The 23,093-nt window shown below is 32.7% G+C and overlaps 1 protein-coding gene across 1 annotated transcript; it reads right to left on the reverse strand.

The window, feature by feature from the left end:
- Nucleotides 1-2,263: 2,263 nt before the first annotated feature.
- LOC139490974 (acid-sensing ion channel 5-like) lies at nucleotides 2,264-21,469 on the reverse strand. Its single transcript, XM_071278149.1, has 8 exons — nucleotides 21,196-21,469; nucleotides 16,201-16,762; nucleotides 15,238-15,339; nucleotides 14,162-14,321; nucleotides 7,344-7,397; nucleotides 5,493-5,655; nucleotides 3,359-3,453; nucleotides 2,264-2,536 (listed from the first exon to the last, which is right to left on the reverse strand). Exons 1-8 carry the CDS (start codon nucleotides 21,339-21,341, stop codon nucleotides 2,391-2,393), a joined length of 1,428 nt encoding a protein of 475 aa, XP_071134250.1. The 5' UTR covers nucleotides 21,342-21,469; the 3' UTR covers nucleotides 2,264-2,390.
- Between the last annotated feature and the right edge of the window lie 1,624 nt (nucleotides 21,470-23,093).

Consider the following 23,093-nt stretch of genomic DNA (forward strand, 5'->3'; position numbering starts at 1 on the left):
GGTGCTGCTGGAATGTTGCTACTTAGACAAGAAACGTTCACAATTGGAAAGCTGAATTACAAAGTGATAGGAGTGAACAGTCGATATATCAGATCTAGTCAATCTGACCACCTGGACAATATTTTCTAGAATATGGAGGCCAAAACAAACAAATACATCAAAATAGTTAGATTCTGTTAAATGTGTCGATCAGGAAGAATTAAAGGAATGCATTTTTTTTGCAGCCATGTCATTTTCATTATAGATTATCATGACCTGACCACCATTTCTTTTAATATGACCTTATTCTCCATACAGTGTCAGACAATTAACATCAAGGCTACCCATTACCATTATCGTACTCAATTAATTCAAAATGTATTTACGTTGGGTATTAAACAGGACACATGTAGACACTGATTTCAGTTGTGTACACTTCGTTTGCAATCATAAAACAGCTGACATTTAGCGTGCGAGTTACAATTGTACTATTTTGTGATTTCGTCATGGAAATTTCAAAAATACAGACGGTTGAAGACAAACTGCAGAATCGAATACAGTTATTAATTAAGTCATTATTATTATCACCTTTGAACAAAAGGTTTACAATAATAAAGCTTTTTAAAAATGTTAGCATGAATTAATTTATAAGGAAATGACTACACCTATTAACGACCATGTATTATACTCTTTCGTGCATGATCAGACGACGTACTGCCCGCTAAACTTAAAAACTCTTTGTTTTAATACTTGCCAAATTTTGCGATTTCACGATCATCTTCATGTATTTTATAATTGATCCAACTTAACAAAATAAGCATTTAAGACTCATACATATTTAGGTGTGTCTGTCAATGAAGACGCTTTTAGATAATTAGGTAGTCCATAAAAGATGAAATTTTTAAATAAATCATTATATGAAAATGTCTATTTTGATATGAAACGATCTAAATGGTCGCAATATTTGTTCATTTTCTGCTAAGCACACAATGAAAGCTATCTTCTTTCATCACCATAGTTGTAGGTGCAGTTTTTGCCCTTGTTGATGAGTCCATAGCCAGTAAACATGCAACAGCCTGATATATTAACTGAGATATGCAAACGTCATACGATGGAGCAAAGGATATGTAGCTGTTTTACCATAAATAATCACCGGGTTTGTACTTTCATTAGCAAGATCTGCTTACCCTTCCGGATCACCTGTGATTAACCCTGGTTTTCGTTGGGATTAGTGTTGCTAAGTCTAATGTACCCTTGTGTTGATTCAATGCTAAACCTTTGGAAATTTTATAGAAAATCCACAGCCTTTATCCTTGTACTCTCATATTTGGCAATTTGATGACTGATAGATATAGGATTATTGCATGCAGTGCTAGCATTAATTTCCTACAAACATGTTTATTGATGTAGTTTTTGGTTAAAACAAATAAAAATATGGACCAAATCAAGTACACCTGTAAGAGTGCGCTCAAATTTATTGACTCAGCACGAGGTATTTTGGAATTTACAGGTTAGTAACAAGATTTTGTAGAAAATGAACACTAGCACATCATTGAAAAGCAAGTGAGTTATCTATGTATCAAATTTTATAACGAAAATCTCTGTATTAAAGGAATGAAAAACAGACAAATCAAAATAAGAAACAAAAACTAAGGGAACATCACGTACTCCAAAAGAAGACAGGGTGCTTGAGTTGACAGATAAGCGTCTCCTTCAATGCATGCAAATTCACATTTAACAATGGGACACGATCGTTAAAATTACGGATCAGACAACTATACTGCTATCTTTAAATGAAGTACGTAAAGTGTGACCATGCAAGAGCGTGTAGCATAATCTTAGACTCTGCACTTATTTCAGCGTGGGTTATTGAGTAAAATAGTATCACCAATATAAGAGTGAAATTAAAGAACTTATCGAGATGTTTTCTCTTTGAATTCTGATTCATATGTGAACAAAAACAATACGGCTAGTAGTGGTAACCAATTACTACACCAAATGGAATACCGACTGCCTGATGAATTATCAGTCCACCATCAGTTTTAAAATAAAGGTAAGCCCTAAATTGATTATGGTTTATTTAGTGACAGAACATCATAAATATATCAAAACTAAAATTCAAGAGCTTTGATAATAAAAGGGAATATTAAAGAGTTGATATTAATTAAATTAATGGTTGCGCTATTGTTTAATATATTTAGTTTTTGTTTGAATTTCAAACATACAGTGCCAATTTGAAAATTGCATTTAACTTTCCTGAAAATAACACAAGAATAAATGAAAGAATTCATTATTGATTGTGCATCATTCGTAATGTATGTGAGAGTATAACCAGCACTTGTCTTTTCACTTGTAACAAGTTGAATGCAAATCAAACTGTTGTTTCTATTTGAGCAATCTTGTTTTCATCATTATTTTGCTATTTTCTCTACTCTGTTTTCCCGGCTTCTTAGGTTGCAAACAAGTGTCCAGACAGCAAATACCAGAAACTCCAAAAGTTCTGTGAGGGTAACGATGCTGGCTCCAAGAAACAATCCCATCTGGCCTCCAAGGTTTGCTTGTGAATATAAATAATGTTAATTATATCCCAATGATTCCTTGATTCACTCGAATCGAGTTCAATATTAAACAGTAACTATAAATTACTCATCTGAACATCAATTGGCAAATATATTTTTTTTTTCTTAAATTTTTGGATAAAAAAAAAGACACAAATACTTAGCTATGTGTGTTGTGCTAATTCGGGCTAGCGGGATGAAGGACTGGTAAATTTTACTGCCATTGGAAAAAAAAAATGTTGTACGGTTTTAAATTCTGGCTTGCAGATTCACTGACATATCGTTGTGTAGTCTTATAGTGTTATATGTCACTATATTCTTTGTTGTGAAATGTTCTGTCATAGCCTTAAAGAATTATAACTATTGAAATTATTTTTGATCAAAGACACTTCGTCTATTTTTCTCATCAGTTTGCTAGCAATTCTTGTCTCAACAAAGATAAATTGAAAGTTTTAACGTTGAATGTTTGAATGTTTTGGAAAAGTTTTGAACCTGTTTTCACTACTGATAAATAACAATGTAACCTGTGAATAGATCAACATGATCACATACTTTATAAATATATCTCGAGCAGAGGAATATTTTGGTATCTGCTATGACTAACGATAAGTAGCAATGTAACCGCAGAACAGACCAAACGATAACTTACATACTGAAAATCTCGAGCAGATGAATATTTTGGTACCTGTTTTAACTACCGATAAATAACAATCAAAATGATGATATACATTCAAAAGATATCACGAGCAGAATAATATTGTGAAACCTGCTTTGACTACGGATAATGTCACTGTGGAAGTGCTTCATTATAATATACTCACCAAATATATCTCCGGCAGAGGAATATTTTGGTACCTGCTTTGAAATCGTTGTAGAAAGTTGGTCAAAATAAATATGGAGGGATATGTAGTTTTTTCTGAAATACAAATAATAACAATAAGTATAAACAATATCATAATTCAAATCTGAAACAGTGCTATATTTAATATATTAATTACTCCTAGACTTCTAGAGGTCAATATGTACACCTGAAGAGGCTCAAAACAGAGTAAATACTAGTAAGGAAAAATATATAAATCATTTTCAAAATAAAAACGAGTTCAACCAATGATAAATTATTGATTATAAAATAAGGACAACAACTCATTCTGATCTTTGAAAGGCATATCAACATAACGAGAACCACTAGCGGGAACCACTTTACATTACATTGAATAATAAGGTTAACAGCTGAACATGCATGCTACAATATAGGTTCAATAGCTAGTATTATGAATAAATATCTATTGTCAAGGTCAAATTGGCCTAAGAAAAATGACAATGACAAACATGGTCTTATGTACTAAAATATTTGATAGAGTGATACATATAGTATGCTCTCTGTTGAATGGCAATTCAATGTATTATAAGTGCAAGAAGATGTAAAGGTTTGAATCTATTATCTTAATTTTGAATCCACGGGAACAAAACGGTTTGTTCTGTTGATCGAAGACATTTTATTAACCTAAAAGAGGGACGAAAGATACCAAAGGGACAGTCAAACTCATAAATCTAAAACAAACTGACAACGCCTTGGCTAAAAATGAAAAAGACAAACAAACAACAGCACACACGACACAACATAGAAAACTAAAGAATAAACAACACGAACCCCACCAAAAAAATAGGGGTGATCTCAGGTGCTCCGGAAGGTTAAGCAGATCCTGCTCCACATGACGCACCCGTCGTGTTGCTTATGTGATAACAAATCCGGTAAATAGTCTAATTCGGTAGGTCACAGTCAGGAAAGGGAAGGGGATTGTAGTTACGACGTAAGGAACATATCCGATATCATTTGTGATACGGTTATTCCATAACGGTCAACCAACTCGTGATGGCGTCCGTCAAATTTACGAAGGGATGATTTCAACTTCACCATTTGGAACTCTTGGTTTAATAGCTTCCTTGTGAGCAGCAAACCTCTATCAAGAAAATCATGATAGGAAATGCAAGCACGGGAATATCGTATCAATTGGGAGATATATACCCCGTATGCAGGTGCTGCTGGAATGTTGCTACTTAGAAATGGAAAGTTCACAATTGGAAAGCTGAAATCATCTCTTTTGTCGTAAAGTTTTGTTTTCAACCGACCCTCATTGTCAATTTCTAGATGTAAGTCAAGATATGAGGCTGACTTAACTGTATCTGTAGTATCCTTTATATCTAGCTCGATTCGATAGATGCGTTCCACATAGTCACCAAATTTTGAATTATTTAGTGAAAGAACATCATCTATATAGCGAAAAGTAGAGTTAAAGGATAGTGCTAACTTCTTATCTTTCTTCCTAAGAAGTTCCTGCATGAAGTCAGCCTCATAATAATAAAGAAACAAGTCGGCAAGTAGAGGGGCACAGTTTGTTCCCATTGGAATGCCGACAGTCTGTTGAAAAACACGTCCTCCGAACGTAACAAATATGTTGTCAATCAAGAAATCAAGCATCTTGATAATATCAGTTTCAGAGAATTTTTTGTTCGAATCAGAGTGATCCTTTAAAAAGTAGGATTTATCCCTCCCTAAGACAAGATACTTGTATCTACGTTGGCCATTCTTTTTTACGAAGCAAAGCAATACCAACTCTTTCTATTTGTCTTTTAGTTTGGAATGTGGAATACTAGTGTACAGAGTAGAAAAGTCAAATGTTTTAATACTGTTACAAGATGAAAGAGAGTTAGATTGTATGTACTCTAAAAGATCTTTGGAATTTTTAAGTATCCACATCTGATTCACGCCCCCTCTAGAATAGGCAGTTTCACAATAACTTTGAAGCCCGTCTTTGATTGCTGATAATGTTTTATATATTAAAAGAAGATAGCCGTGATGTATGGTCAATTAATACCTAACGACTCAAAGAAGCCATAATATATTAGGCAATTTTATTAAAGACCCTCAAACATTATACCTGATTGTACGTTTACCTGTAATAGTTCAAATCTTTTACTCCAACGAAATCAAATAACTTCTCACTGTAGAAATCCGATGGAAATAGTGATGACGTCAATGACACGTCATAATGTGTGTATGAACACGACAATGGACAATCACACTTATCAACTAGCTTTGATATGTTGTAGTAGTCTCCTTAAACAAAGAATGTAAACAACTGTCATATATAATGTTTTAAAATATAACACGTATCGTCGTAGAGGTGAAACAACGCTGGTCTTTTTAATTGTTGGTCAACTGAAGAAAACAAATTGTGTGTAATACAAACTGCGGCGTTTTCGAATGCATAAAACTGCATTGCATTGCATACCATATTTTGATCGGATTGAAATTTCTAAATAAATCATTATAGATGCAAGGCTTAAATTATGTAAGTCAGACGTCCCTTTCATCTACAAAATGCTCTTCAGTAAACTAGAATTAAAAAATAAAAAATGTCAAATAAAGATATACGTTGAAAAGCACGTCGGACCCACAATAAATTGCCAAATAAAGCTAAGTCTGTAGTACTTTTGATCCTATCCAAACTAGTAAAGGTTTATGTCTGTCCACAACTATAGAACAATTATAAAAGCTGAAGTTGGTTCTTTTCATATATAAATGGAAAAATTAGTACTATAGTCCAATTTACATAACAAAAGTTAATGGTCTGCTTTGTACTCATAAAACATCTTTATTCTATCCAAATAATATTATTACTTCTGCCATCCGGCAATCAAACCCATATGTAAATACGCTGCCACTTTAAGACAAAATGGGTAAAAATAATTTAATGTCTGCATTAGAAGAGTGTTGCTTTTCTTGTTATTTAAAAACCATTGTAACCGTTTTTCCATGGGTTTTTAGGTTGGGGCAACAATTTTACCATTATATATACACCCTCGTCTTTCTGAGGCAAACGCAAATTTTGTCTTTACTGCCAATTCTAGATTTTTCTTAAAATGCATAAGATTTGCGAACAGTAAGCAATAAACTTAAAACAAGGCTGTTTTTAGATGCAAGTAAAAAATTTGAGTATTTTGATAAATACTACATGATGACAGAAGGAGGCAGACGGATTCTTGTTTGAATGTATGTTATCAAAAATAATCCTTAAGGTTACCAATATAACTTCTGTCTCTAAACCGCTAAATTGTTTTTAATTATTATTAAATTCTATTGTATTTAAGTCTAGTGTTGTTAGTCTTGAGTAGACGAAACGCGCGTCTGGCGTACTAAATTATAATCCTGGTACCTTTTTTTACACCACTGGGTCGATGCCATTGTGGTGGCCGTTTCGTCCCCGAGGTATCACCAGCCAGTAGTCAACACTTCGGTGTTGACATGAATATCAATAATGTGGTCATTTTTATAAATTTTGGATTTTCAATGCTCTTCAACCTTGTACTTGTTTGGCTTTAAATATGTTTTTTTTATATATAAATATTTTGATGAGCGTCACTGATGAGTCTTGAGTAGACGAAACGCGCGTCTGGCGTACTAAATTATAATCCTTGCACCTTTGATAACTTTTTAAAGTTAAGACTTCTATAAAACGTTCAATCCACCATTTTCTACATCTGAAAATGCCTGTACCAGTTGTTGTCAATTCGTTTGATGTGTTTTATTTTTTTATTTTGCCATGTGGTTAGAGATTTTCCAATTGAACCTTCCTCGTTCAGTATTTTTATTTCCTAAAGAATTCGTGTACAATCTTGTTCTAAACTAAAGTTACACAAGGTTTCTTACAATGCATCTATTTATCTTAACTTATTGAGATACAGAATTAAATTTTGAAATATTAAGATCAATGTGTACTTTGTGAATATGATGACACACTTTACCTGTTGCTTTCATAATACATGTAGCCAGGTCAAACTTAGAGCAGTAATATGTATCTACAACAAAGTGCACATATTTCATCAATACTGATTACTGTTTCTAGTAAAAACAACGAGAAAGCAAAGTATTTAATATCCGGTCCATTTTATGTTTTCTTTACGTATAAACCAGTAAAATTTTACTGCATCTCCAGTATATGATATTCTAGAAAAAACGAACCAGATTATTTTGTATTTGACTATGCTCTTATATTTGGATTACAACAGAACAACAAAAATATTTCCTTTTCTGACAGTATAAGTTTTCTTATTTTCTTTGAATTCTATTTAATCAATCATAACCAACAATTTAATGGTACAGGTGTTCCATAGTACATGGTAAGGTTTGAAGTTTTACAATTGACAGTCACAAAACTAACGTTCCTCGTAATATAAGTTTTAAATAGAAGAAAAGTTATGAAATATTATTTCCACTGGATTTAGTAAAAAAGTAAGTATTCCAAACGAAATACAGGTTAGAGAATAATTTTTTCAAACTTTTTCACCGTTTTAATGCGAATCGGCCATATAATTACAACGAAATTGTTAATGAAGTAAATACACATGTAAAATTGATCATAAAGAATATAGACAAATTATCGTTTTGGCACCATAGAGGCATGTGGTCTGATTCTGAATCACTGATAGCAAATGACGGTGTGCATTTAAATAAAAAAGGCACTTTAAAGTTTGCAAATAGTATCAGATCCGCCTTAGGCATCTGTATGAGACGTGGTTTATTTTAATGTATGCATAATTATGTTACTCATTACTTTGTATTTACGGTATGAAAATTGTTTTTTTTTTTTAAATATGTCGCAACCCAAAACTTATTTTATTTCATTTATTGATTATCATTTTCTAATATTTTATTTTTCAAACCTAATTTCCTTGCTTACTTGGGTAAGGTTACCGTTTTTTAATTGGTGCAGAGGTCGTGGTTGCTTGTACTTATGACCTTTGTCTATTTGTTTTTGCAAATAAACCAATTTTCCTTACTAGCTTGGTGTAAGGTGGATGATATTTTAACTGGTGCGGAGGGCGTGGTTGCTTGTACTTATGCCCTCTGTGTATTTGCTTCGTCAAATATGTGTTAATGTAGTGTTTTATTTGATTTTCTATGCTTCGTCATGAAACTCATGCTACTTCAGTTATTATTGTCACGGTGATATTGGTTTGGAACATAATAATCTTTGCATTGTAACCTGTATCATAGGTTATAATTGCCATGTATTATATTTTATACATGTAGTTTTTTTTTTAGATATTTGATGATATTTAATTCATGTTGTCAATTTATTATGTTTGCTAATACGTTGATACATGTAGTTTTGGGTTGCACTGGAATTTAAATCTAAATTTCAATTTTCATACCATTATTAATCATTATGCATTATTAAAACAAATTTAAAATTATTTTTTTTGGATACATTCAGCGGTTTGTTACAATTTCTTTTTCTTTTTCTTTTCTCTAGTACTTAAGTATGCCTAGAGCAAAACAACCAAAGAGGAGAGCAGCTTCGGTTAAATCCTCCAGTTCGGTAACTGTGCCAGATCCAGTAGTCATACCTGAGAAGAGAAAACGGACACAAAAAAGGTCACCAACAGTATTAAATATCACAGAAAGTAACATTTCCGTTGAAGATGCGGGACAATCTTCCACAAGTCCTCCTGAAAAAATGCCTACGGCAGACGAAATTGCTTTGGCTTTACTTAACCGTATGCGAAATGAACCATCATCTCAAGAACCAACATCTCAACATCAGCCGTCACTAGCTGAGTTAGTTAATCCAACAGCACATCAAACTCAAGCAAGTACCTCTACAATGAGAAACCCAAGCTTAGTTATTCCACCAATGCCTTGTTCTTCATCAACCGTAATGAACACTGTTGTACATCCAGTTAACACCAGCTTGCTTCAAGACAACACTTCGATGCCTCTACCATTGAACTATAATTTAGACTCACAGAGGGAAGGTACTACTCCTATAACATTTAGCTCTGTAAATTTAATCAAGAACTCATTGCCTTTAGCATATCATGTAAATGAAAAAATTAGAAATATTATTTTTAATAATGAATATGTAGATTTTGCTGCCTTACTGCCACAAACTCAATCCACTGAAGAAATTCATGTAATTGCCACTGGTGTCAAACTTATGACAACTTCCAATTCAAACCCAAAAGCAATTTCAAGCATGCACCAGTGGAATAACGCCTTTGATATATTTTTATCAATTTATCTTACTAAGTATCCGCACATGATGTTAGATCTGATAAAATATGGAAATAATATGAGAAAACTTGGTTATGAGAGTGGCATTCAGGCAGTAAAACTTTATGATGAAGAATTTAGAAAGCTGAGAGTAGTTCATAGGTTAGATTGGGTCATTTTGCACGATGAATTATATCGTTTGGCTACGGCTATAAAACATTCAGGCAATTATCAGCAACATTCTCAGTCGTCTGGTTCAAAAAACAGCAGGTCGCCCTTTCTCGGTAAAACCCAACAGAAACAAGGTAAATACCCAATCGGTTTCTGTTGGAGATACTGCGACACTGGTATGTGTGGAAGCAAAGCGTGCAAACTCAAACACCAATGTATTCACTGTGGAAAAAAACATGCTTCAGACATCTGTAATAAACGACCAACAGGTGGTAAACCTTCCAACTCCAGTTAAACTGGTTATGCTTAGTAAATACTTAGAGCTTTATGATCCGGAACTAAGAGAATTTTTGATTAATGGATTTACAAAGGGCTTTAAGTTAGGTGCTAATGGTGAAAACATTTCATTTCTGACTTGTAAAAATCATCAAAGTGCGCTGGATAAACCTGAAATTGTGACGGAAAAAATAGAAAAGGAAATTAAGAAAGGGCGGTATAGAGGTCCTTTTAATTCGCCGCCCTTGCCTAATTTTATTTGTTCCCCATTGGGTCTCGTACCGAAAAAAGAAGATGGTCAATACCGTGTTATACATGATTTGTCATTTCCTAAAGGAAATTCTGTCAATTCGTCAATCCCTGCTGAATATACTTCGGTATCTTATGAAAATATTGAAAATGTCATTCATTTAGTTCAAAGTCAAGGCCATAAAGCCCTGATGGCACGTGCGGACGTTGAAAATGCATTTCGTTTATTGCCCATAAATCCAGAAGATTACCATTTTTTAGGCTTTACATGGAATGGTAAATTCTAAAGCAAGTAAAGCAAGTAGTAAAGCTTGTGACTATGCACTGCATTCCTTTTTGAAGTTATGTAAAACGATTGGAGTGCCAATCAAGCATGAAAAAACCCGATTTCCTACCACGGTTTTAACCATTTATGGCATCGAAATTGATTCTAATGAAATGATAGCCAGGTTGCCTTCTGATAAAATCGAGAAAATATATGATATGCTAGTTTCCGTCAAACGACGGCGAAGTGTGACTCTAAGAGATTTGCAATCTTTAATTGGCTTATTAAATTTTGCATGCAGTGTTATCATACCGGGTCGAGCTTTTTTACGAAGATTAATAAATCTCACTCTAGGTCACACTAATCCTCAATTCCGTATCACCTTAAATGCAGAAGCAAGAGCGGATCTGAGGGCTTGGTTCGAGTTTATAGAACATTTTAATGGGAAATTATGCTTTCTATTCGACAACTGGGTGTCCTCTGATACTTTAAGACTGTATTCCGATGCCGCAGGAGTGCATGGAGGCTTTGCAGCTGTATTTGGTAATGACTGGTTCACAGGTAGTTGGCCTCCTGAAATTGAACCTGAACATATAACCGTTAAGGAACTTTTTCCTATTGTGCTAGCTGTCGAAATATGGGGCAAATGTTTAGAAAATCGTAAGGTTTTGTTTTTCACTGACAATTCTGCAGTAGTTGAAATTATCAATAAAACTTCTTCGAAGGTCAGCGTCATTATGAGACTTGTAAGACGTTTAGTCCTAGCATCTTTAAAGCATAATATATACTTCCGAGCTAAGCATATCCCAGGAAATCATAATGTCGTTTGTGATCTCCTCTCTCGTTTTTCTTTCCAGAAAGTGCGCCTGATTGCTCCATGGTTGTCTCCAAAACAGACAATAGTTCCAGTGCAATTTTTAAATCTGTAGTTGCTAAGTTGTTTACAGCATCTTTATCAGATGCTACACACAAATCTTACTCTAGAATGATAAATAGTTATTTACAATTTTGTGAGACGTATTATGCTGAATGCAGACCATTTCCATCTTCCCACATACTCCTATCTCATTTTATTGCTAATTTATTCTTACGAAATTATAGTCCATCAACTATCGCCACCCATATATCGGCTTTGAGTTTTGTGCACAAATCAAATAGCTGGCCTGATCCAACAGATATGTTTGTTATTCATAAAATTCTGAAAGGTGTACAGAATTTGAAAGGCAAGAATGACCCTAGACTACCTATAACTAAGGACATCTTGATCAAATTAATTGACTCTTTGCAGTGTGTAATTGTTAATGTAGACAACCAATTAGCCCTTAAGGCTATGTTTCTGCTTGCTTTTTATGCCTTTTTACGAGTAGGTGAGATATCGACCAAAGGCGGCTCCGATACAAAGCAGGTGCTTCAGGTTGGCGACATATCATTTGATCGTGAAAATAGTTCTTTGAAAGGTATGTCTTTAACCATGACATATTATAAACACAGTGATCTGCATCCAAAAACCATCTATATCCCGATTTGTGCAGATAATATTACGTGTCCAGTCATTCATGTACATCACTATCTGTCTCAATTTGGCCATTCAAGTGGACCTTTGTTCCAATTTAAGTCTGGAGCTCCAGTTACTAGGTCTTATTTCACCACCTCTTTAAAGTCGGCTCTCTCATTCATCGGTTTAGATACTCGGTACTATAAAGCACACAGTTTCAGGATAGGGGCTGCGACTTCTGCTGCAGCTAGGGGAATTCCCCACTCCGTGATTCAAGGGATGGGGAGATGGAAATCGAGTGCTTTTATGAAATATATAAGGATGCAAAATTTTTAAGTTATTTATTGCACAGCTTTGGGTCAGCATTGCCTGCCAAAATATGTGCCATTTAATTATTTTAATATCTGTTATTAATAACCTGTGTCTGTTTTATTAATCTTGTGATTAATCATTGTCATAAGAAATGCTAATTTCAATTTTGAATATTTTACAGTTGTGTACATTATTATATGTTTTGTGATTTGTTCTGAGAGCATGTTATGGATGTCAGCATTGCCTGGTCTGTAACTGCAATCTGTAATTTTTTTTAAATTTTTTTGTTTTTTTATTTATAAATAATTGATTTTTATAACATGAATTTTAGACTGGATTCATGTCGCCAGAGCCCTCGGGTGGGGGATCCACTCTTAATGTAAGAGTGTATTTGTGGCAGATTTTTCTCCCCACCTTTGCTATTATTTGTCATTTATTCAATTGATATGATTTTAGTTGATGTAATTTCGTATTAATTATGTATTATAATTGCATATTAATTATGAACTTTTATGTCAAATGTTTTATTTGCAAATTGTATTTTTTTGCATTTTATGATTTTGAATAAATGACCTTTTTTCGTCAATCTTGTTTTTATAGATATAGCAAAACAAGCTCAAACTCTGGCTGACATGTTTATATGTCAATAAGTTTATGGTATCTGTCTGTCTGTCTTAAAACCAATTTTATTTGCTAATTAAGAAGCGGAATAAAATAATTTAAGACAGCAGGGAAGATTAACTTTGTAGTTTTATAGCTTTAACTGATAAAAAGAATGAGAACTTTATATTGTAAATTTTACGATGTCTCTGATGTGACCTTGGGGTCAGATTTGTATAACATTGCTATTTGATTTATTGTCTAAATTGTGTATCACTTTTTCACGTGTAGAAAACCATGTGAGTGGATTCCTTACTTCTTATTGGTCAATGATCTTGCGGGGTCAACACAAGTTTACGTGCCATGTGTGCACTTCCTTTTATCCTTAACTTTCGCCTTGATAACTTGTGATTCTAAAACATTGCGTGAAATTTAAATTTCCCACCCGCAAACCTCCCTTTATTTATCTTTACAAGTAGTTTTGTTAATAGATTATTTTTTTTTTAGTTGGGCAGATTTTTCTCCCCACCTTTGCTATTATTTGTCATTTATTCAATTGATATGATTTTAGTTGATGTAATTTCGTATTAATTATGTATTATAATTGCATATTAATTATGAACTTTTATGTCAAATGTTTTATTTGCAAATTGTATTTTTTTGCATTTTATGATTTTGAATAAATGACCTTTTTTCGTCAATCTTGTTTTTATAGATATAGCAAAACAAGCTCAAACTCTGGCTGACATGTTTATATGTCAATAAGTTTATGGTATCTGTCTGTCTGTCTTAAATTAATATTATGGCATTTTTTATAATAAAGTTTAAAGGAACGTTTGTTACTTGAAACAAATATTTGTTAACAAAGTCACGTGATAATCTCTATATCACGTTATCATGTGATGGTTTTCTCTTTTACTTTTATTTGTAATTATTGTGTTGTTAACACATCTCAGAAAGTGTCAATGCTACATGTTGATTATTATTTATTCAACATTTTGCAATTAAAACCATACACACATATCCCGGTCACTGTCTAGTATCGTCAAACTGATAAAGTTTTAATCGAATCCTTAAGTGGCACCGATAAAGGCAAAACATTGTAGCAACAGATGAGAAATAAAAGTTGATATTAGTTCTGTCTCATTTGTTGCATCCACTAGTATATCTTTTCGAGTTTAATTATTTCTGGTACTTACTGTTATGTGTGTAAGGGAGACAATTACACCTGTCTAAAAGATAAGATGATAAACAATCCCTATAACAAGAGCTTCTATAGTATTCAGAACCGTCGTCGTTCTTGTGCTCTCTACAAAATACATTCTCCATAGCTTCATAGGGCTTCGGCAAATACTCAAACTAAAATAGGCATCCATAAAAAAAATCTTAATACAGTTATCTTAAATTCTAAACAAATAAATACTTATGGCTGCTTTTAGTTACGTGAACGAAAACTTATATCAACATTACGATAAAGATTTTGTATTAATAATTTGTATAAATGGTGATCTTTTGAAGATTAAACTTATTGAAATAAAGGTATTTTCTTATTTTAAAAAAATGTTACCAATAGTTATCAAAGGTACCAGGGTTATAATTTGGTACGCCAGACGAGAGTTGAAAAACATTAAACTTGTATTCACGTAGATGTAATATGGTAAGGCATGATTTATCATTGAAATTAAAGTAATATGAAACGACTGACTGGTGAAAAATGATGTTTATCAAATTCTTGAACCAATGCATGTATATATCATAAACTTAGTCTTCTGTGCACGGTTTTATCCTCTTTTTTTACGCAAACATATTGTATAATCATCATTTTTTTTCTCTGTCTGTTAATATGTAAAAATATGACAGCTCCTTAATTGTCGTGTTTTGAAGCCATAGTTTACCGAGTGTCACCTTATAGTAAACAATCAACAAAGAAGCATGGATATTGAGAACATGTTTAACATGTACAATCAGGTAACAGTTTATTATAATGAAAGATCCATGCGTATTGCGATCACCAGATTTTTACGAGAAGGGTCACTCTAAGGTCACTTTGCATACGGAAAATATGTTGGCGATTTGGTTCCTGGAAGCAAGCAATTAAAAAAAGTAAACTTCTTCTAAATGTGGACAAATTAAAGAATGTTCTTTGGAAAAAGTATGTGTACAAAAGTTTTATAATGAAAACTATCCATTTATTTATAAAAAAAATATGCATTATTTTTTTTTTAATTTGAGGTTTCATATGACTTTAAATGTTAACCATTACAAATATATTTACCTGTTTTTTAGTCACCGAAGCATATACATCTCTTCCTGGTTCAACATAAAAACCGCTTACTCCTTGGAAAATAGGATCTTCATTTGGATCATGAACTAAGAACTGAGAAAAAAATAACATTGAATTTAATATTTAGTTTTTGGCATATCAATATCTTATTGGTCTATTTCTTCATCTTATCCATTGTTATCCATTCTTCTGATGTCTTTGATTTTGCCATTTAAGATAGGACTTTTCGTTTTGAATTTGAGTTCAGTATTTCAGTGTGTTTACTTTTTATCTCTCTACGTCAAAATTTTGGTCGGTCAGCATGATAAGCAAAATGTTTCCTTATCTATTCATCCCTCAAAATTTTGATGGGTTACTGCAATTTTACTGCGTTAGGTGCGCCTTTCGATAATAAATGTCTCTTCGGAGATTCTCGAACGTAGTGACGTTACGCACGGTATTGCGTCGCAAGACGTAACATGTATAATTGACAAATTTGACGTCATATACTAACTTTGACATTATGTTATCAAGAGCGGAGTACCTACTCGATCGACTTTTATCAAATAAAGACCATAAGCTGAAGAAATGTTTCAAAATTTATCATGTATAAGACAATTAATTAAGTAGAAATTCAAAAAAAAATCCATGAGACCCCTTCTGGTTAAACACTCAGACAAAGTTTCATACCAGAACATGATGTGATAGATCTAGATACATTGGCCTTTTGTTGGCAACTTTACGCCATTTGCTATTTTTACCTTGAAATGATTTATAAACATGAATTGGTATACACCCTTAATATAAGTTTATAATAATCGTCATATCAAGTATCATATATTTGTTTTAACCTGTATTTTCCCTGAAGACACTATTTATTCATGAAACAATTGTATCTTTTAAGCTTATGTTTCCTATGATTAACTTCAATATTAATGAACAATGTGGTGTTAATTCAACATAGGAAACAATTACCTGAAGTCCTTCGCCATACGTTATGCCATAGTAGTTATTTGCACTGTCCAAATCAAGCATCAAAGTCAAATGAAAGACTGATCCTACGTTATTTGTTTTTATTTTCATATCTGGATTTGATGTCAAACATGGTCCACTGCGAGTCAATTTAACTTTGAAGTATTTCCTAACATCTAAATAATTAAAATGAAAACTTGCTTTTGACAAAATTCCACCAGGATCAAGAATATGTTTGTGATCTGTCATTACATCGTCGAATGTTTGGTTACGGTAAAACCCTTCTTGTTCAAAAAACGGATCGCTCCAGTTCGTTTTAACATTTGAGTAAATGCCTAAAGGACTTATATTAAAGTAATAACTATCTATCCTTGAATCATTTTTAATTGCACTTTTATTTAATGAATTTAAATCGCAAATTGTCACTGTTGGAAACTCTATTTCATTTTGAGGTTGGGTATATTGTGTCATTGTTGAGGGATATGTATAATAATGTTTTAATTCCGCTACCACCGTTACTGTAAGGTATACACCACATGATAAAATAATACAGGTCCACAATAACCTGAAACCAGAATTGGAGAAAATTGAATTATTATATGTAATGCTCTGAAATTATTAGTTTCATGTTCAAATTTTTTTATGTCATTTTTTTAATAACAATACACAAAGAATAATGTCAATTGGACCTGCTTTAATAAAACTACACTTGAACTTTTACTGGATACTTTTTTTGTTCGCTATGGAAATTCTGTATATCGTCAAGTTATCAAACAAAAAATTAAATAACACTTTTAGATATTTAGAAGATATTTTAGATAATATTTTGGCTCTTAATAATGAAGACTTCAGTATGTTACTTAATATATTTGTTGGACTCGGAGGTTCGATGAGGACGCTAAGGGGACGACCATTTGATATTCGGGGGAAGGGGGGGCAGGAGGATTTTGAAAATAAATAACTCAGCCTTGATAATCACAAAAATAAATGGTTTGTTCTGTGGTAGTTTGAAAATAAATTACTTGATTTGCAATGTATAGAAAATAAATAACTCAGCAGGTCTAATCGAACGTATGAGATGGCACCAGATTCTTCATAAATTCATCATAAATGCATCTTTTTTCCCCAAAAAAATCGGGAAATACTTTCCAAATTTTTTAATAACAAAGGTATAAATATTATATAAATATACTTGAAATGTCTGAAAATTGGTTTCATTTAACTTGAGGTATATTGTCTCAGGAAACCTTACCTCACTTTTATTTTAACAGGGCCGTAACTACATGTAGGAAATTTCAAAACCAAACGGTGTCTCCATATCAAATTGTGTTCACGGCCTTGCAAGAAGAAAGTTCTGTTTTCCCTCAGACTTATAGCCCTGATTTTTCGGGATCAATGTTTCTTATTTATTTGTTCTTTGTTCATTAATTCTGTTAGTGTTGCATTCCTTTTGTAATCTAGTAATTTTGTTATGACATTGATCATAAGTTTAAAAAAAAAAACAGCAGCCACAGGCTTAACTATGTGAGTTCCATTTTTGCTTTATCATGCACCTTGGTCTTTTGATGTTGTCCCTAGAAACTTCAGTCTTGCACTGAATTTATACCTTTTGCTTTGAAACCAAAATATTGTCAAAAAATTATTAAAACAAAACTTCATTTTCAGATTATGAAAGGGTCATCGTAACATCCAGAAAGCATGATTTTGTATCATTTGTTCTACAGCTTCTTGGGCCTTTAGTGGCTCCAAAACCCTTCTCGGCGTAGCATGTTTGCCAATACATTTAAAAGTGCCTAGTTATAACTAAACTTTAATACTATGTATATACGCAGTTGGGAATTTAAAAGATTCATTTCTGCAGAGGGGGTGGTTAATCTAATGAAATGGTACATAATGACTTGACTATACTATATATGTATTATTTATAATAAACAAATCTTTTATAAAATTGTATGTTTTCGAATATCAATAATATAGTTGTAAAAAAATGAATAATCAGTCCCTTGCTTTAGTGAAAATGAATAATCTTGCTTCAACAGTGCAGAAAATGAATAATCTGCCCTCTTAGTTTACAAAAATAAATAACCGATCAAAAACAAATCCTCCTGCCCCCCCCCCCCCCCCAGAATATCAAATGTTCGTCCCCTAAAGTGCGATGGTTACGCTGAATTGCGATGGTCCTCGCCAAAGTGTGATAGTCCCTACGCTGAGGTGCGATGGTTTATCAGTACGTTAACATATTGTGACATAATCAAATACAACAAAGATTCGAAGTAGGATGATGGGATTGTAGATAGAGGTTTCATGCTAAATAAGGAAAGGGAGTGAAAAGGAAAGTAACGCACATTTCAAGTCCTTGAAAGTGTGTTGCATTACACGTGAAAGCAAAGAGCATGAAAGATAAACTTGACCAGAAAATGGGCGAAACAGTGTTTGGAATTATGCAAAAACTCTTTGCAATATAAATAAAGTATATTTATCTTTTATATATTACTTTTGATTTATCTTTAAGTAAGCGCCACATGGACAACTTAAAAAAAGAGAAAAATGCTAGTATTAGCAATGTTTTGTTATATCAAGTTGATATAATGTTTAATTTTCGAGATATATCCTGATTTGTAATAAAACCGTCGCTCTAGTCTTATTTTATTGTGGCTACGGTAATAATTGTCTAAAACATAACTGGTTCCTACGTGTACTTTATAGCAATTTATCATCCCCATACTAATGCGTGCTAATCGGGAAAACATATTTAAAATTAGATTAAAAACATTAATTTATTTTATTTGACCTGAACAGAAAGATTTACCAAATACGAGGATGGCAAACTACGGTTGTCAATTCTAAGGGAACCAATGACAAAAAATATATTTTGAATCCAAGATTTTTCCAGTACCTTTATTGTGTGATTTCTTAATATAGATATTTTAAACAAATGCATCGAAAAATTATACAAAAAATGTTAGCGCATTGCGTGAAAAACAAATTCCGACGAAGACAAATACCACACCACCATTTTAGAAGTTTAATGGTTGCTCCTTTAATGATACTGTTTTATTTAAACATCTCGTGTCTATTTTGCTTGTATAATCAATATCACAGACAGACCATCGCACGTCAGCCTAACCACCATCGCACTTCAGCGTAACTATTAACAAAGCTAACGTTACAATGCCACCATCGCACTTCAACGTGTAAACCATCGCACTTCAGCAAAGACCATTGCATTTCAGCGTGACCATCGCGGTAAGGAGTACAATCGCGGTTCCGAGTCCAACATATTTATCCTGCTGAACTGACTTAACAGAGATGATGTTTCATTTCCTATTGTTATATATCCATTTTCAGATGTTGACGTTCTCGGAGTTTGGTATTTGTTTTATTTCACTTTTTGTCACCGTCTTATGTTTCTATTAATATCTCAACTTGTTCAATTCGCTAGTGTATGTAACATCGTATTTGATTAGACAAAAGAAATCTCTGTATTACTGAGCAATTATTACACCTGGGTTGTCAAAATCTCAATTTAATAAAAACATTTACTAAATTTCATCATCAGTACAAGGATACCATTCGTAAATACAAATCAACATGCAGACGTCTTATACGTTTTGATATTTCACATCTAATCTTGTATGGTAATATTCTATACGAAGTACAAAAATGTCGTCATTCACCTTAAAAGATACCTTATCCTTTAAACACACTTTTTTCATATTATTGAATCTTTATTGATTCACTCATACGGTTTATGAATCGGGAATGAATACATTTATTTCAAAATGAATTGATGCCATGATACGGGTTTTGATTTTCCCATTTATTTTATGATACTAAGAAAGATTGTGCTTGATTTTCATATAATAAAAAATATAATATGCAATCAGTTTATTTGAGGTTTGGCGGTCATGCTTTTTTGTCGGGTTCTTGTCTCTTTGACGCATTCCCAATTGCATTCTCAATTTTATGAATTCATTCAATGACTTTACGTACATGTTTTTTTTTTTTTTATATTAAGAGGTCAACGTATCTATGTAAATAAAAAGATGTGGTATAATTGACAATGAAACAATTCTCAACCAAAAACTAAAAAAGGCCTGATTTATGTAAAAAAATATATATATATATTATAAACAGCAATACATAAACTCATCATACATACATTTTGTATTTACGCCAGACGCGCGTTTCGTCTTTTAAAGACTAATCAGTGACGCTCGAATCCAGAAAAAGTTAAAAAAAAGCAAAATTAAGTACGAAGTTGAAGAGCATTGAGGATTAAAATTTCTATAAAAAAAGGCCAAAGACATCTAAGGATATCTATCTATGAGGTAGCGACAACATATGAATTACATGGATATTTTTGTAAATTTCCTGATACAAAACTTTGAATTTTTCGAAAAATTAAGGATTTTCTTGTCCCAGGAATAGATTACCTTAGCCGTATTTGGCACAACTTTTTGGAATTTTGGATCCTCAATGCTCTTCAACTTTGTACTTGTTTGGCTTTATAACTATTTTGATATGAGCGTCACTGATGAGTCTTATGTAGACGAAACGTGCGTCTGGCGTACTAAATTATAATCCTGGTACTTTTGATAACTTTTGACTAGGGACAGGCACATACAAAATGTAAATCATTTTAACGGGCGCCAAACCCTTCCCTAACCTGAGACAGCGATGTAATATAGTACAATATTTGAAAAACATATACAAATCAGTTTATAAAGGCTTAACTCATCAGATGAGAAAAACTCAGTGAGGTATATTTTTTACATCCTAACAACAAAAAATAAACTAAGTACAGATCTGGGAGTACTCGCACTTTCTGGCAGCAAATTATAACTAATAAAAAAATCATGTGTCTAATACACCAGTATGATTTTAATAGATTATAACTGTGTTCCTTATTCACAATACTAACAGTTTAAAAACTAAATTAAATGGTGAGAAACGAATGAGGAATAACAAACATTCAAATTTTAAGTGGATACTCACCATCTTATTTTGTGTCTGCTTGTTATTCCTGACAGTTTATTGACTCCGTGGAATCCAGTATTCTGACTGAATTCATTCCAAAGATCACCAAACTTATGTAATGATCCAGTGTTAGGTGTAGATATGTCCTTACTTTTGGTGCTCATCGTACATCGATATGTTTCCTACAGTTCAACATCATTCATGTAGCTAAATCATTTTAAAAGTTAAACTTACCACAGATTATTCGATTATTGATATTGCTAGAAACTTTTGATGATTGTTTCATATGTTGTTTTCATCATAGTTGTCAACGAAAAGCAAATACTGAGTCCTTTACTTTAATTGTACTGCCTTTCTCGTCTGTTTGGTTTTGTCTCATCAAGTACTCAGGTACAGACGATTATCACAATAGTTAGATTGACCATATAGATTTTACATCTACTTTATGAACCTGGCCCTTAAAAACAAGTTTTACAATTTTATCATTAACGATTTATTAAATAATAGAGTATGACACATCCGGACGTAAAAATTGATCTCCCTAATTTCTATCTTTTTGTATAGAAACCATATATTTTTGTAATCAGCGTTAAATAAGCTGTCATTTGACACTAAAATTGACATTTAAAACCAAATTTTAATATTTTCATATAAAAAAGATCTTTACTGGTGGAAAGACCATCAATGGTTCTCTGAGCAATTGGTTTTAATTTGTCTTAAATTTGTAAGTTATTAACCTTGAATTTAGAAGTCCATTTCTGGTTATATACCTTTGGTGTGGCTCGGTAGTTATAAATCCTGCCGTTGTTTTAATGCGCTATGTTCAGATTTTGGTTTTTATATTGGCTTAGTAGCTAAGATTATAACGCAATGTTGACTGCTGAATCCCTCTTTTTGACTTTTTACCTTTTATGTCTGTTTGTTTTGTTCACACATTACTGTCAATATAATAGATTGATTAATTGCTAAAATAGCACGGCATAATTCTGTATCTTGAGGTAAAAAAGTATGAGGGATTCTTTCATAAGATGACAAACCATTTAACAATTTATTATATTTATTATATCTAGGCAATTTAATAAGGGTAATATATAACTGTGGTACTCTCCGTCACCTGAGAGTTCCTTCACTTTTTGTTTCTGATGGAATTTTTTGTCGTAAATCTCAAATATATGGTGAGGCATATAGCCTCTATACGAGGCCGTTGGGTTTTTTTTTTCAGAATGTGATCTAAACGGGTTTTTTTTTTTTTTTTGTGATACCTAGGACACGTCATTGAATACATAAATATTGGTACCTGTGTAAGTTTTACTGCTTACATTATCATCTTCATCATCTGCACGTTCATCTTTTTCATCCGGCATTATCCGTTACAGCTGTTAGATAAAGGCAACAGTAGTATACCGCTGTTCAAATTCATAAATCCATGGACAAAAAAACAAAATCGGGGTAACAAACTAAAACTAAGGGAAACGCATTAAATATAAGAGGAGAACAACGAAAAAACACTACAATGTAACACACACAGAAACGAACCAAGCAACAGACAAAATCCCACAAGAATAACAAATATAACATCAAAACTAAATACATGAATTTGGGATAGACAAGTACCGTGACACGTCTTATCGCAATGTGAATTTTCACTCAAAAATAAGAGAAAACAAACGACGCAACGTTAAAATGTAACACACACAGAAACGAACTATAATGCATGTTAATATTTCCTTAATTGTTCCCTTTTTCTGTATGGTCTATCATGTAGAGGTCAATTATGCAGTGCTGACTCCTCATAGCTAAGACTTGAAGCTGAGTCATTTTCGTGAATGCGACGCAAATTGGTTTTAAGTCACTCATGGAAATACCAAATAATGAACATTAAAGTAATCGAATAGCCAACAAAGACTACTTTAATA

The sequence above is a fragment of the Mytilus edulis genome, chromosome 10, assembly GCF_963676685.1.
Source record: "Mytilus edulis chromosome 10, xbMytEdul2.2, whole genome shotgun sequence".
Taxonomy (NCBI): Eukaryota; Metazoa; Mollusca; class Bivalvia; order Mytilida; family Mytilidae; genus Mytilus; species Mytilus edulis.